The sequence below is a fragment of the Chiloscyllium punctatum genome, chromosome 14, assembly GCF_047496795.1.
Source record: "Chiloscyllium punctatum isolate Juve2018m chromosome 14, sChiPun1.3, whole genome shotgun sequence".
Lineage (NCBI taxonomy): Eukaryota > Metazoa > Chordata > Chondrichthyes > Orectolobiformes > Hemiscylliidae > Chiloscyllium > Chiloscyllium punctatum.
Genome location: NC_092752.1, coordinates 37,529,826 through 37,545,859, shown reverse-complemented (window position 1 = coordinate 37,545,859; position 16,034 = coordinate 37,529,826). Strand labels below are relative to the sequence as shown.

The window sequence follows — 16,034 nt, the reverse complement described above, 5'->3', positions numbered from 1 at the left end:
TTATTCAATATTCCTCATAAATTATTTCTGAAGACACTCAGCGTAGGCTGCCCGCCCCATTCAGAAGTTTTTGCGCTGGCATTAACATTCTCAGCGTGTGTTCGGTGGCAGGAGACAGTTGTTTTGGTGCATTCAAATGACTGGAGCTACAACAAAGAGGAGTTTAGGAAGTCGGGATTCCCCCCCCCCCCCGCCCCCGTCCACTCCCCCGTGTAATCTGAACACAAAAGCATTATCCAAAGGTAGGGGCTGTTGGAAAAGTTCAGCTCCTTAGTACCTGGGTTACCGATATTCCGACGCGGGGATTTCTTTTTTTTTGCTGGTAAGTAGAAAACCCCAAACGAAATTCAAAAAAAAATTCTAAACTACTTGTACGTGCTCAGTGACGGTCTTTGAAAGCGAGATTTCGTCGTTGCGGGTCTTTTTTTTTTGATGAATGTTTCCTCTGCCTCTTTTGTAAACCACATTCGTTTTTCTCATCTGAAAGCTTTCTCTGTATAATGGGAACCAGCAGGATGCGATAGAGGGAGAATTGCACTCAATTCCGGTCTGCGGTTTAGTTTACAAATGAATAATAAAGCCGCCGAGGGCCCAAGGCGGCGTGAGGGGCTTAGAGATGATTTTTCTCCAATGGCTCGTTCAGCATTAGGGAAACTTTCTTTTGTAGGACACGGAGAGCTATGTCTCTCTGTGTGAGAGAGAATATGTTTGAGGAGGGTGTGCCTCAACAGCCAAGGTACAAAATGTGTATTTTCTTAAATCTCACTGAGATTAGGGCGAAACTTGGTGAGAACTCCAGTAGGCTTGATACCCACTCTAATAGTAACTAATGATTTTTTAATGTTTCTAATATGAAATTATTCCTATGAAATTCAACCCAACTGATTTAGGCTAGAATAGGAATTGTGTGAATCGTAGTGATTGCAGAGGAAGTTGTACTGGGAAGTCTCAATGAAAATAGAGACAGCCAGCCAGTACTGCAGTGATCTTGTCTGGTCGGATGCGCCGTTTCCTCTGACCCAATTAGCGGGATATTACCCACCAATCTACTCTCAGCGGCAACCCAGTGTTCTCCGGGCCGACCAATCCGCGTCCTGGGAACAAGGGAAAGGGGTGGGGAAGGAGGCGGGACCCTCCTGCCTCTGTCCAATCAGCGCCCAATGATTGTGCCCTGCACCGGCCCAGCCAATCAGCGCCGACCGGATGCGCCGTATCCTCTTCGTTTCACCTCCCCCCCCCCCCCGCCCAATCCCTAAAGCCGGAGACGGGGACCAATCGGCGGCGGTGGAATGCGCTCTTGCGGCTAATGAGCAGCGGTGGAATGCGAGCTGGCGACCAATGAGGGCGAGGGGAACGTGGTGTGTGTGTTCGTGCGGGGCTAGCGGTGGAGGGGACGGGACGAGCGGTCGCCAGTGGCACTGAGGACAATCGGAGAGCGGAGCAGTCTGGCGCAGCTACGGCTTTTTTTTGGGGGAAGAGCAGCTCGCCGTGCCGAGAGATAGCTGACCACACAGTGTCTCTCTCTCTCCATAACACCGTGCAGAGAGGAGCAAGGCTGCAACTCTCACAAGCACAGACAAGAGTGGCAGCTCTTTCAACCCCTCCAGCAATCGGGAGCAGGACACACCGATGCAGCTGCAGGTGACCCCCTTCCGTGTGAGGCAGCCAAAGGTGCGGGAACAAGAGCCTTTGCGGAGAGCGTGAGTCCCCGAGCCAGGAGACAGCCCTCAAGCCACTTAACCCTCAGCGAGAGCTTGCTGCGGGGAGGCGCCGCTGAGGAAGTCAGCCGAAGGACCGGGGACGGGGGGACGGGGGAGGGCCAGTGCGCCGCGAGTGGTCAGCAGCCCCGCCAGCCATCCCCCTTCTCCCGCACCCTGCAGCCGCACGGCACGCCTGCATCTCGGGGGTCAGTGCATCGCGGGCTCCTGCTCCCCTCAGCTCGACAAATTGCACTCCCGTTCAGTCTTATTTTCGATCCCGACGGCGTGTCTTGTAAATACACACTTTGGTTTTGATGTAAAGGCTGCAGTCTGGGGATCTACCTTGGAAAAGACTTGGCAAAAGCAGCAATAAAATGGATTTGTACTTGGTGGATATATGGAAATAGGTAAGATCCCTCAATAATTTATAACTTTAAAACTGTATCTAATTGGATAGATTTTACAAACGCTTGTTGGACTCCCCCCCCCCCCCTCCAATATGGTTTTAATCCCTAAATGCAAAAAGGAATGTTTACTTTTTTTCTGTTGCTGGAGATTGTAATCTTCAGGTTGAATCCTCTTCCACTTGTGAAAATGGTCAAAATAGTTGAATGACCCCAGTGTTGTTACTGGAAATTCCGCCCCCGTGTGGTTCTCTCCATACCTTCCCAGCGCCAGCCTGTTGCTGCTACTCGATTCATTCATAATTTCACCCCCCCACCCACCACCCCCACTCCCCTCCCACCCCTCTCTCTCTCTCTCTGCTACTTTTCGTGGGCTCGGTGAACGATCGATTAAACCGAGACCCTGTGACTGCGGGCTCCTGAAGTGCGCTCTCTCTCTCTCTGTCTCTCTCTCTCTCTGTGTCTGTCTCTCTGAGTAATTTACATTGAGGTCATCGTCGGGAAACTGCTAGCAAGGAATCGAAGGAGGGGGAAGGGGTTTCGTGAATGTGGAGTGGATCGTTTTCCCCTTGGCCCATCGCGCTGCCAGAGGGTAGTGTGTGCGGAGTTTCGGAGCAGCGATTGCTTGTTTGCAGCAAGGTGATGTGTGTGTGTGTGTGTGTGTGTGTGTGTGGGGGGGGGGGGGGGGGGGAGCACTCACGTTCCTCGGCGTGGGCTGAAGCGCAGGGGATTCTGATCCTGCAGTAACATTGGAAGTGGCATGGGACCCTTCTTCCCACCCCCCCCCCTCTCCCCTTGCGCGATCCAGTCTCCAAAGAAGCTGAAAGCTGCAGTTATTTACAGAGCGCGATGTGGTGAGAGTTGCTGAGGAGCGAAGGGGGCGTTTTCTCTTCCCCCACCGCGCCCACCCCCCCTCTCCGGTTAGCTGTGTGTGAATTCAGCGTATGGGACTTTGTCTCTTTTTTTGTTTTGAGTGGTTCCCATCGGCCGCCCCCCCCCCCCGACGTGCTGGGGACAGTGTCTGCAGACGGGGGCTACCTTTCCGTGGTGGGGGGGGGGGTCCCCAGGAGCTGCCCCCCTCCTCTTTATTTGTTAGTCACTTCCCGACTTGTAAACCCCTAAAACGTGGCTTGATTGCCCCCCCCCCCCTTTCAGAGTCGGTGGCTTCTTGTTTTTTTTTGTTAATGAGGATTGCCATGGGAGCCCCCTCCCCTGCAAAACCTTCGGTAAAAAATAAATCCGGCAGCTCTGCCAGCACAAGACAGCACAGGCCAGAGACCAAAGTCAAATGCCAAGGTCACGAATGGTGTGAGCTGTTGGGGACGGGCAGGGGGTTCGACTGCAAGGGTTTCAGTCCGTTGAGGTTCGTACCTGGGTGACCCTAGTCACTGGGGGGGGGGCGGAGGGAAGTGGGTCAGTCTCTGGGTGTGTGACCCCCCCCCCCCCGGCATGTCGGTCGCTGTCTTGCAAGCACAGACAGGCAGCACCTTCGAGTTGTAAATCACTGGATATTCTTTTTTCCCCCCGGGTTTGTTAAAAGAACCGAAACAGTCTGAGGGTGCATTGTTTCCGTGACTTGCAGGTGCTAGCGTGCAGGTCTCTTTGTGCGTTCCCAAGCTCTGAATAGTTTTGTTAAACCTTGGTGGTGAAGAGCCATGTTAAAATATGCAGCGCCGAATGGCTCCTGCGGATGTAGTTTCCAGCGAGACGCCTTGAATTTGAGTCATTGACAGGGGTTCAGCAGTACAGTATGTTCTGCTGGTGAGGATCTGACTTCTAAACCTGGCCGTCATTCACCTTTTACTTAAATGGTAATTTGCAAAGAGTAAGATATATACTTATGTGACAAAAGCAAATGTGTTGGATTTATAGTTAACTCATCCACTATGAAAATTTTTAAAATATACTTCCTGACATCGCATTGTGATAAAACATCATAGGCTTTGGCTATGAAGTAATAGATAACTATCAATTAAATGATGGAAACGTATCTACAAAGTTGTGGAAAAATAAACTTGATTTGTTCTCTGTAATAATGGGATAATTCTTCCCGTGGAATGACTATGGCAGGAGGCCATTTAGCCCTTCGTATCCATGCAAGAACAATTCACTGAGCACCACTACCCATTCTTGCCCCAGTTTTGCTCAGACTCAAATGTTCTGTTGGCTAAGGTGTCAGACCGGTATCAGAAAATCACCATTTTTGTTTTAGTTGAACATGTCTAGGAACCGTGGCAATTATTCCTACTCAAACTGTGTAAAAAATATTGTAACTACTCACTTCTGGTCAATGTTGAATGAATATTCCATCAATCCAGTTCATTTTAAATAGTATGTTAGAAAGTCTATCTAGATCCTCATTTGATTTAAAGTGGGAGAATGCCTGCTGGTTTTTTTTATAACTAACATTGCAAGAATATGCATTTTTGGAATCACATGGCTTGAGGCTGCAGCCCATTCAGTGGGTCAGTAATTGTGGAAAAAAAATCACTTTTTTTAACCTTGAGAATTATGTCCTGTTTTTAAAATTAAAATCTATACAGATAGCAATTCTTTAGTTTGCTGGGGCTTTGAATTCAGTTTTCTGTCTCCACCCTGACCTCTTTAATATTCTCTCTCTCTCTCTCTCTGTGTCTCAATTTATCTTACACCAGTTATTCAATGGTTACTTGCCTAAGGGACTGAAAGCCTAATATTTAAATTATTTACCACATCCCTTAATTGGATATGCTTAAGCTCTAGACATTTCAGGGTGAGGTTCAGTCGTGGAAAGTAATGCTTCAGGTGCTGCTGTTTAGGGTTGGAAATCGGGTTGAACACACTTGATTCTGGATCTTCTAGCAGCAACACTCACAGATATTTTCCGATCAACCTGATCAGAGATGATGTAACACACCTTTGGAGGAGGTGGTCTTGAACCTGAGCCTCCTGGTTCAGAGTTGGGGACCTTACCACTACACCACAAGAGCTCCAAATTTAGCTCCAACCTCACACTTAATGTTGTTGCTTCTCAAGAAAGGCAGACACTGCATTCTTAGACTCGGTGCTTCACAAGTTTTCAAGGAATGCTTTTACAGCAGATATCATCTAGTCAGATTGGTGCTTAAATGGCAAAATAGTTATGTTTCACTCTAATTAATTTCCAGTCAGAGCGTGGTTCTTGGGGGGGTATTTTGCACATCCCAGTTCTCATTCCTTCAACTGTGCCTCTGCTCTTTATTCTGAAGTGAAATCAAACCTTAATGGTTCTGGTGGGAAGAGTTTCCAAACTTCATTGTTAAAGTCATGAATAATTTTCCTGCTTTTTCCAAATCAGTAATATTTGTACAAGTATTTTAAGGACAGTATTGTATTTATTAGCCATACCATAACGTGTGGAAAACTGAGTGAGTTGGTTGCATTTTTGTGGCATTTTAAGGCAAAAAATGCGTCTTGCACAAAAATAAGCCTAGCACTAAGCAACGCTGTGGAAGCTTGCAAATTAAAACCACATTATGGATACCACATGGTGGTAGTCTCCCAGTTTATTGCTGTTTTTGTTTTGACCGAGTTCCAGTGTTTCATTTTTGGTGTAATCTGCCACAGGAGTAGAGTACCAGGTGCTTCAGGAAATCCAGCAGATCCTGGCAGCTCTGGTTAGAGAAATTGTTTTAACCCATTGCTCTCCTCTGTTTAATGCAATATATTATATAGTCTTATATCTTTCCAGTTTTAAACTTTTGACACAACCTTTTAGTTTGAGGGAGAAATGAAGCAAGGTTGTTTGGGTACAGTGCTTTATATAATCAATAGCTACTTTGTAGGAATAGTGGTTATGTATTAAGTATGCAATTCATTAATTGTGCTGCATTTGCCCTTGTCATCTCTATTGCCATTGCCGTTAGAATGATTTTTGAAAAAGGATATGGTGCTGTAATTCACAGTTCTGTGCTCAAAACAACTATGAAAGAAAGCAGGCAGATGATGCTATGAGTGGATAAAGAGAAGAACTGGCAAAACACAGCAGGTCAAACAGCAGCTGAGGAAATACTTGGCCTGCTGTGCTTTTTTCCAGTTCCACTCTTTATCCATTCTGACTCTCCAGTGTCTGCTGTTCTCACTATCTCCAAGATGATGGCATGATACTTACTGAAGGCTGATAGCAGTAAGCATTGTTTCTGCTATTGTCCTCTGGCCAGTGTTGTGCATAAGAAACTAATATGTTAGCCCCCAGCTGCAAACTCCACTTTTTTCATCTTTTTAAAATAAAAATTGAAGATTAAAGTTCATTTTTATTTTTAAAATATTGTATACAATTAGTAACCCTTTCTTGTATTTAAAAAAAAAATCAGCACGATTTTATAGTGTCAGTATAAGCTTAATTATTTTCTCCTCTGGTCATTTTTAGACTAATTTTTAGTCTTTTGAGGACAATAAGTTACAATTTTTCACACTCAAATGTAGCAACAAAACAGTTGTTTATGTATCACTATTACATGTCCTGAGTGCATTTGTATCTTCAGAATTTAACTTACTGCAGTAGCCCTATTCTCCATGGGTTTCTCACATCTAAGAAAGAAAATGTTTCCTCTGAGGGGCCTGGATAGAATAGCTGAGGAGTAACTGTTCCCCTCTGTGAAAAGATGGAGAATGAGAGTGTGCAGATGTAAAGTCATGGGTAAAAGAACCAAACATGTCATGCAAAACCTTTCAGGCAGTGAGGAGTTAAGGTCTAGAACACACTGCCTGAGAGCATGATGGAGGCAGATTCAACTGGAGTTGGACTGCTGTCTGAAGAGGAGGTCTGCAAGGTAGATTAGATTAGATTAGATTCCCTACAGAATGGAAATAGGCCCTTCGGCCCAACAAGACCGCACCGACCCTCCGAAGAGTAATCCACCCAGACCCATTCCCCTACTCTACCCTATGTTTACCCCTAACTAATGCACCTAACACTATGGGCCATTTAGCATGGCCAATTCACCCTAACCTGCACATCTTTGTGATTGTGGGAGGAAATCCGAGCACCTGGGAGAAACCCACACAGACACTGGGAGAATGTGCAAAGTCCACACAGACAGTCGCCCGAGGTTGGAATTGAACCTGGGTCCCTGGTGCTGTGAGGCAGCAGTGCTAACCACTGAGCCACCATGCCTCCCCGAGAAGATTAGAACTAAGGAAATTGTTCATTTGGAGAACCAATGCTGATGTGATTCTGTGCACATTCTCTGCTGGGAGCGTTGATAATTTGAGGCACAACCACCGCTTGTGCAAAGACTGAACGTTTTGCCCCTCCCATTCCAGATAAGATTATATTGTTCTAAGTAATCCAGCCAACGGGAGGCCAGGCTGGTGAAATCAAGGCATGTGGGATTTCCAGTGTGATGGTCTTCTAGGTAGGGAATTGAGGCCACTCAGCAATTTATGCTCTCATCCCTGGTACTCTTCTTTGATCTTTCCTTAATTCTAAAAGATTCCATCTAGTTGGATGTACACTGCTGCTTGTTTTTATTATTCAGCATTGAAGCAGATTCACTGAGCTGCTGTGAGGGTAATCTGCAATTTAAAATGATTTCGTGGTAGGGAAGGGGGTCTTTATTGACCGTGGATGATGAACAACTTAACACTACCACTTTTCAACATTGTACTTGTATCAGTATGTACTTTACTTTGCCCTTCATTTCCTGGAGATAGAGGCTGAAGCGCTAGTCACTCCCATTCACTGTATGTTAATAAGCCATCGGGTGTCTCCTCCTGTCTGGCATTCGCAAATGTAGATGAGTGCTGACAGATTGTTAGTGAGGAACCAGCGGTTGTAAAGAGAGGATCACAAGGCTATGGATTTTGATCAAATGTGATCTCTTTTCTCTCTTTCCTGTGTCCTCCTTTTGTATCCCAGAAATCCAAGCCTTTATTACAGCTGAAATCTGCTAACTGTACAGAGCAGGGATTGAACATCAGACTTGCTGAGACATCAGGGAAGTGTCTTATGAATGTCTAATCATTCTTAAAATTGTGAAAGGTTTAATTTATGATATAAGCAGTTTAAATGTGATTTATTTCTCTTATCATTATATCATTTGTCACTTGGGCTGCTTAATGATACTCATTTATTAAATTTTATTGATCTTTATTATGCAACTATTTTTAATTTTTCAACAGCGAAGTACCTGTTGAAAAGTGACTGTGTTTGAGAGCAGCGAGTGATTAACTGTATAGTGTGGGAGTTGGTGCTAGTGACCTTTTCCTTTCACTGAGCCACTTGTGTAAACTTCCACCCACTGTATGAGCAAAGGTTGGAAGAAGGAAAATACAATAATGGTTCTGCTCTTGGCAAGAACGTGCCTTTATTATGAGGTAGCCTAGAATTTAAAAACAGATTTCAACAGCTCAGGCTACTGAATCTTTTGGACAGCCATATTGTTTTGTTATGCCTGTCTTGGGCAAGGTTAAAATCTGTAATACTGCACATCCTTGGGGAGAAAAAGATATAACTCTCAATTATAAAAGCTTTTATTCTCCAATACTGTGATGTGGTGTCAGGATCTGGGGTAGATATTTCTGTGATTCATAGGTTGGGTGTTTCTAGCTCTCAGTTGCGTGGTCAAATGGAGAAGTAAATTATTGTACAAATGGACTGGTCAACCCTGCATTTCTCCGGTTTCCAAGTCAACAGGTAAAGGATGATGTTTGTCACCTACATGGGCAAGGTCGAATGGGCCAAAGGAAATGTTAAAGTAATTTTCAACCTGTATTTCTACAGCGCTCCTTAAGTAATCATAGTCGTACCAGACCATTGGGTTGCTGTCTCATTAGCAAGATACGACTGGTGATGGTTTAACTTGAGGGTCACCATGTCTCAGGTGATGGGAGAAGCTGCGAAGGCGGGTCCTTCATGGTATCCTCCTGCAGTGCAGGAATTGAACACATCCCGTTGGCATTACTCTGCATTAGAAACCTTTGTCTAGTCAACTGAGCCAACCGATCCTGGACACCAAGCTTTCCATTGGGGGAAAAGTATTGGCTGTTGATCAGGAGAGGAAAACAAAATGAAAGTGAGAGCTCCGATAAGAGACAAGTTTCAAAGCAGAGAGGGAATGAGAAGGTGGGAGATCTCGTAAAAATGTTCAAAAGGACGGGGTTGGGGTAGAAAAAGCAAAAAGAATGGTTATTCGTTTTCATTGCAGATGTCAAATTGTATTCTTCCTGTGGTGAAAACTCCTGTGCAGTGTATGGTGAAGTAGATTGAAGTGACCTGTTGTATGGAACTCTTGAGAATTTAAGCAAAGAAGAACCTTTTCTATAGCTTGTCTTCCGATGTTAGCAGGACTGCGTTTCTTTGGTCACCAACCCCTACTCATATGCACACTGCCTGTCAGGAATGTTACTCCTCTCTGTACCACACTGCCGGGGCAGAAAACTCTCCTAACTGGTTTCTCACTATCCAGTCTCTTTTCAAAGCAAAATTAGAAAAAAAAACTATGTTTAGTTGCTACTCTGGCAGACAGATTTGAAAATTGTGACCCAAGCAAGTCTTTGTCCTCTGGTTTTTAACAAACTCACGACCATGTTCACCTGCAGTGATTTTCCTTGCACCATCAGGACTTGGCAATTTTCACTGCCTTGGGGTGAAAACTGCACAGGCCCTATAATGGGTATATGGTTCCACTCCCCCAGATCACCCCTCAGGCCGTGAATGTGAAAAGTACCAGCCAGTGTAAACCGTGCCAGTGTGTTGCTGTTGTTGCTTTATGCTCATTTGAGAATGGAAATCTATGTTTGTTGCAATATAAATATTGTAGTCTCAAGTGCAGTACCTAAAGAATGGGACCTGTGTATTTTTTTTCCAAAAAAAGTCCAAATTTCAGTGGTGTTTCCATCCCTGCCAAAAGTGGAGTCTGGAGATATGTGCATATTGCACCTATGATGGGCGCAGCATTTATAACATGCAAAATGAGCTAGATTATTAATGTGAGCATCCAGGGATTTCACACTTTTTTGGACATTTTTATAACTGTTGACCTGAAAAATTCCATACTTTTTTTTTTGAAAACTGATAAAAACTAATCTTAATGATTCCTTTTCAATCCTAAATGTTTCTTCCCTCATATGTTAGTTCTTGATCTTCAGTAATTCACTGTATTCCATCAAACTCTCTTCAAATCTCATCCATATTTGTGTATCATCCTATTTGAGCAGTCCCTAGATGCTGCTCATCTTGGGTGCATATTTTTCTCCGGTGTTTTGAATTCCGTGCGTCCACCCCCAAAAACAATGCATGTGCCCAAACACACGCACATCAAACCATATCTGGAAAAACCTTTGGTGTTCCAACATTTTTGTCTCTCCCAGCTTACAATAATTTATAACTTCCCTTAACTTTGTCTTCAGTGTAGTACCATTTTTACCTAGCTGTCATCAGTTCTGATGAAGAATCACCAGACACGTAGCATTAACTGTACTTTCCACAGATACTGATAAGCCTGAAATCTAGTTTTGCCAGCAGTCTCTGTTTTTGTTCAGTCATTATCTTTGCCTATTTTCCCTTGCCTTTCAATACTTATCATTTGTAGTTATTTGGTAGTTGAGAACTTGAATGTTCCTCAAAAAATGGCACATCTTGCTTTTGCACCCTCTGTTTAGTTTTCCACTTCTCTCGTAAATTGTCCTGATTGTAAGATGAAAAGCTTCATCAGAATGTATTTTTTTTCCCCCCCAACAATACCGATCCTTCCCTTAAGCACTGTGTGATGACTCGCTGTTTAGAGTTTCTTAACTCGCCCACTTTCCACAGATGATTGAGAGCAGTCAAGAGTCAACCACACTGCTGTTGGTCTAGAGCCATATGTAGGCCAGATCAGGTAAGGATGACAGATTCCCTTCCTTAAGGGGAATTAGTGAAGCCAGTGTCGTTTTACAATAGTTGAAATCATGGTCACTATGAGGCTAGCTCTTTACTCCAAACTTTTATTGGATTCTGACTCAAAACATTGTTCTCAGAACATAAACCTGGGATTCTGGATGGCTACTCTAGTGACTTTAGCACTTCCCCTACACTGCCTTCCCCTCGTGCAAATGTGTGTATATTTTATGTATAGTACATGAAATATGCATTAATACACAAAAACCAAAAGTGCTGTAATAAAGAGAAAAAACACTTTCCTGCCTCCCTCAAAGCTTTCTCTCCATAGACTTTGCCTTCATGTGGCACCATGTTGTTTGCAGAATTTGACAAGCACTGGATTGACCCCATTCCTGACAGATTGAACAATCTTACCAAGAAATAGGAAAGCCTTCCCATTGCAAACTAATGAGTTTGAATGAGTGTACAGACTATTAATCAGTATCTGGCTCAAAGTAGAAATAACTTTTGTTGCCAGCAAGACTGTCTTGTGAATCCAAATGCAGTTTTCATTGTGGGAGCTGTGGCTGCGGTCCAGTTGGTTAAGTGCTTTCTGAATCTATTCTTTCGCAGTAGCCTGGGATCCTTGTGATCCCGTAAGTTATTGCTGAATGTAACAATGTGACTCTAACACAGCTTTTTCTTCTTCACTTGTTTTGGCAGAATTTCAGATGCATGCCAAGCCTCTGGTGAATGTTGGAATTTGTGATCGCCGCAGATGGAGACCCGTATTCAGCATGGCGGTGGTGGTTCATTGGTGGTAATCCAGCAACCCCCTCTCAACAGCAGGCAGAGACTGGACTATGAACGGGAGCTGCAGCACACTGCCATTTTATCCCTCGATCAGATTAAAGCAATCAGGACCAGCAATGAATACACAGAAGGCCCTGCCATTGCGAAGAAGGCTAGTAGCATTAACAGCAGCAGACTCTCACAACGGCATGAGAAGCATGAAAGGACTCACGAAGTGATACCGATCAATGTGAATAATAACTATGAGCATCGGTCCACTCACCACACACATGCTGGTCACCACTCCTCGACCAGGATGCCTGTGTTGAGCAGATCGACCAGCACGGGTAGTGCAGCTAGCTCAGGGAGCAACAGTAGTGCGTCATCTGAGCAAGGGCTTTTGGGACGTTCACCACCATCACGGCCAACCTCCAGCCACCACAGATCGGACAGGATGGTTAGAATACAACCTAAACCGTCTCTCTGCACAACCAATGAGCTGAAATGCTTAGGGAAGGAGGATCTGGCAAAGCATAGGTTTATATGTGAGCAATGTGGGAAATGCAAGTGCAGAGAGTGTACAGCACCGAGGACCCTCCCTTCACGTTTGGCTTGTAACAGGCAGTGCCTGTGCTCAGCAGAGAGCATGGTGGAGTATGGTACGTGCATGTGCTTAGTAAAGGGAATCTTCTACCACTGCTCCAATGATGACGAAGACTCCTGTGCTGATAATCCTTGCTCCTGCTCCCATTCACACTGCTGCTCCAGATTCTTGTGCATGGGTTTAATGTCCTTGTTTCTGCCCTGTTTACTCTGCTACCTTCCAGCTAAGGGCTGTATTAAACTTTGCCAGGGGTGCTATGACCGTGTAAACCGGCCTGGGTGCCGATGCAAGAATTCAAATACTGTGTATTGCAAACTCAAGAGCTGTCCCACTCCAGGGGAGGACAAGCCCTCTTGATCTGGGGCAGCCAAGATCTTTAACGCTTTTTTTTACATGTTTTTATTTTGAAATCATGCCTGTGTGTTTATCCACTTCAGCCTCAGACTTGATGTCAAAGTGCAGCAACTGTTTTAATCTTACCCATTCTACAATCGCGAGATGGATGCTCTCTGTCAACATGGTACAGCTCCAGTTCTGCCTGTCAGGCTTAGGGTCGTGAATGTTTCAGGTCCCCAGAGGTGAAGGTACATCTGTATCACTTCACAGGAGTAAACCATTGCTTTCTCACCTGCAAGCAGCCCCCTTAACTAATCCCTATTGTCCACAGATTTTTTTTTCATGTTGCACAAAATATTCTGGTATTCTTTACAAAATCATCAACAAAGTTAGCGTAAGTGAAACTAATTAACCAGATTCTGAGGGGGTTTTTTAATCTGTTTTAATATATGGATGTTACAATACAATTGCAAACCAACAAGATAATTAAGGGAAACCACTGGTGCAGTGGTCACAATACAATGGCCTGCATTGGAGTGACTATCACAAAACAATACCCACTCTGAAAGAGCCAGATGTTCTCTGACGTTTAAAGTAATGTGATTAATTCTTTATAATTTTTGTTACTTGTTTCTGTGCTGTCACAAAATTCTCCCAAAATTATCCAGGTAAGCTTTTCCCTGTTCCCTAACTAAGGGATGAAGCAGATATGAGAATAAAGCTGTGTTCTTTGCTTTGTACTCAATGTGCTTTTCTCTGAATGGGAGTGCATATTCTGGCCACCTCAAACTACTTTAGCAACAGGTATCATTAGTTTAGCTGTATTAATTGACAAGATTTCCATTGTTTGTTATTTGTCGAGAAACTGTTAATGTGCTGTTTTGGTTCAGTTTATAGTTTTACAACATTTAGCTGACCTTGGAATGTTTCCCTCTGTTACAATGCATAAGTCCCTGGCAACCTGTTAGAAAGAAGAATATGATCCAAGTTTTCAAAGTATACAACTTGGTTCATTGGATGATACACAGTGAGCGAGTGTGATTTCAAAATCTGTAGTATACTGCATGCCTCAAGTTCTTCACACTACTTTTATGTTTAAACAAGTTAATCAAACAATAGGAAAGAGTAATATTATTTTATAAAGAAAGGAATATAATTTGTTTTATCTTAATTCAAAATTCTGCACTTGTCCAAACAATAGCAAATTTGTAGTATTCTGAACAATGTTCAGCATATTGTAAAACAGTTTTGTTTCACAAGATAGGTCAGCCTTGGGTTTTATTTCAACCTAACCCCCCAGTGGGTGTTTTTAATACAGGAGTACAGAATGCCCCTTTAATTTTTTAGTTTAATGGTGTTTAATACAGAGGAATAACAATATTTTCTGAGGTGATAACTGGATATCAGAGGTATTAGCAAAATGCTCTTGATAAATATCTTTGTATTTTATTGTGACATCCATAATTAAATGTCAAGTTGACGTAAAATTGATGAGACAGTATTCTGGTTTATTTTCCTAAATTTGCCCCAATAAGTTCTGTATTGAGCCATACAGTGGCTATATCATGTGTATATTTTATGTAAAAAAAAAAGTTGAGGAATTACAAGTGTTTTAAAATGTCTCAAAACTTCTTTTTGTTGTAAAGAATATTTATTATGTGAAGCTCTATTATTTTATGGTATTTATTTCAAAAAGCTGTCTGAAATTTTACTCATTTCTGAATATAACAAATAGCATTACTTACTGAGAAGAATTAAGGGTGGCACAAAAGAAAATGCATATGTTAACTATATAAGGCAGAAATATATAAATTAATGAAAATACTTGTGTTGTCTGAATCTTTTCTACATATTTTAGATTCTAATGCAATGTTCCAAGTAGACTTATGCCATCATGCCTTACTACATTTCTCAAATATTCCCAAGTGCTTGACGTGAATTACTTAGGGAACGTAGTCCAACTTCTGAAAAATTAGCCGTTGTTTAAAGGACTTTGCTTCAATTTAAAAAAAACACTGATTTTCAGTTATTTACACCACTGTAGATTCAAAGTGGAATTAAACCCTTCATCTAATGCTACATAGTTGCTCAGTGGGCAAATGCAAAACGTTGCTGCTTTATATCAGACTCCAGTCTGCTGCTGTGTCTCAGTGAAAGTAAATTTTGACTATATTTAGTACTACTGAACAATAAGCATAGAGCATTTGGATTGTTTTTGAAGTTTCTTGTTAGATCTGAAATTCCATGAAATAGAATGTAGAGTGATTTGGGATGTTAGAATATTTCCTTTGGATTTGGTGTATTTTATCCAGAATAAGACAGATTTGAATAAAAAATTCATTTTAATCCAGGTAGTAATGATGATCTCCAACACATTAAGACAACGATCATCACTAGTTGATTTGCATAATATAATGCTGTAAATCAAGAGTAACTTAAACTTGCACAGTAAGTGACTGTGTAGCCGGCTGGCTATTTTTCCAATTCACTTAAAGACCTTCATCAATTACTGTATTTGTCCAGTGTAGACATTCACATCTCTGAAGGAATGTTGATGTTACGAAAATTGATTTAATTCCGAACTGAAAACAAAAAATGCTGGAGATCACAGCGGGTCGGACAGATTCCATGGAGAGAAAGCAAGCTAATGTTTCAAGTCTACATGACTCTTCAGCAGAGCTGAAGTGATTCCGGTCTAATGTAGAAACTTTTCAAGCTATATTTGTTCTAATTTTAAAGTCATTCAGATGCCATTTTCTCCCCATCTCTGCACTCTCTCCCTCCCATTTGTTCTTCTTCAATGAAGGTGAGTAATGCTGAGTGGATCATCAGTGTTCAGCTCCATGAATAATAATGTCAAGGCATATGCTTATCAACTTATGATCCATTGGCCCGTTTGTGACTTTTGCAAGACATGAACATAGAAATTCCTCTTACAAATTTCTTGAAATCAGCAATTGTCAAGCATTAAATGGAGAAATAAGTGACTGGCAAATGGGCCTGATATATGTAGATCAAATTACTTGATTATAGTCTCAGGTATATGACCAAGCGTATTCCACATGTCAGCATATAAAACTACTTAGAAGAAAATGAATTCTGATTTCTAATGTTAGCTGTTGTTTATTTTGTCCAGTTTGTGAAAAGCATGAATCTTTTATTGTAATCTTTTGTGAAGGATATTTCAAGGTGAACAGTTTGTGGACTACAACCTGTTGTGTATTAGCCTTACCACAGCGAAGTGAACAGCTATTATCTTGGAGACATTTTAAATGGATATTGAGTATTAATATCATGTTTTTTCCAAAGATTGATTAAGTAATGAGTATGAACATCTAGCATGTTGACTTAAAACTAGAATAGGGCCCATTTAGAAG

At 42.5% G+C, this 16,034-nt stretch overlaps 1 protein-coding gene across 4 annotated transcripts; it reads left to right on the top strand.

Annotated features, from left to right (window-relative positions):
• The first annotated feature begins 228 nt into the window (after positions 1 to 228).
• spry1 (sprouty homolog 1, antagonist of FGF signaling (Drosophila)) lies at positions 229 to 14,479 on the top strand. 4 transcript variants are annotated; one of them, XM_072584185.1, is made up of 2 exons: positions 229 to 322; positions 11,649 to 14,479. In XM_072584185.1, the coding sequence occupies exon 2, from the start codon at positions 11,704 to 11,706 to the stop codon at positions 12,676 to 12,678; it is 975 nt and encodes a 324-aa protein (XP_072440286.1). In that variant the 5' UTR covers positions 229 to 322; positions 11,649 to 11,703; the 3' UTR covers positions 12,679 to 14,479. The 4 variants fall into 4 exon arrangements, with proteins under 4 accessions (XP_072440286.1, XP_072440284.1, XP_072440285.1 ...); XM_072584183.1 differs by lacking the exon at positions 229 to 322 and adding an exon at positions 1,285 to 2,107; XM_072584184.1 differs by lacking the exon at positions 229 to 322 and adding an exon at positions 2,487 to 2,743.
• The last annotated feature ends 1,555 nt before the right edge of the window (positions 14,480 to 16,034 follow it).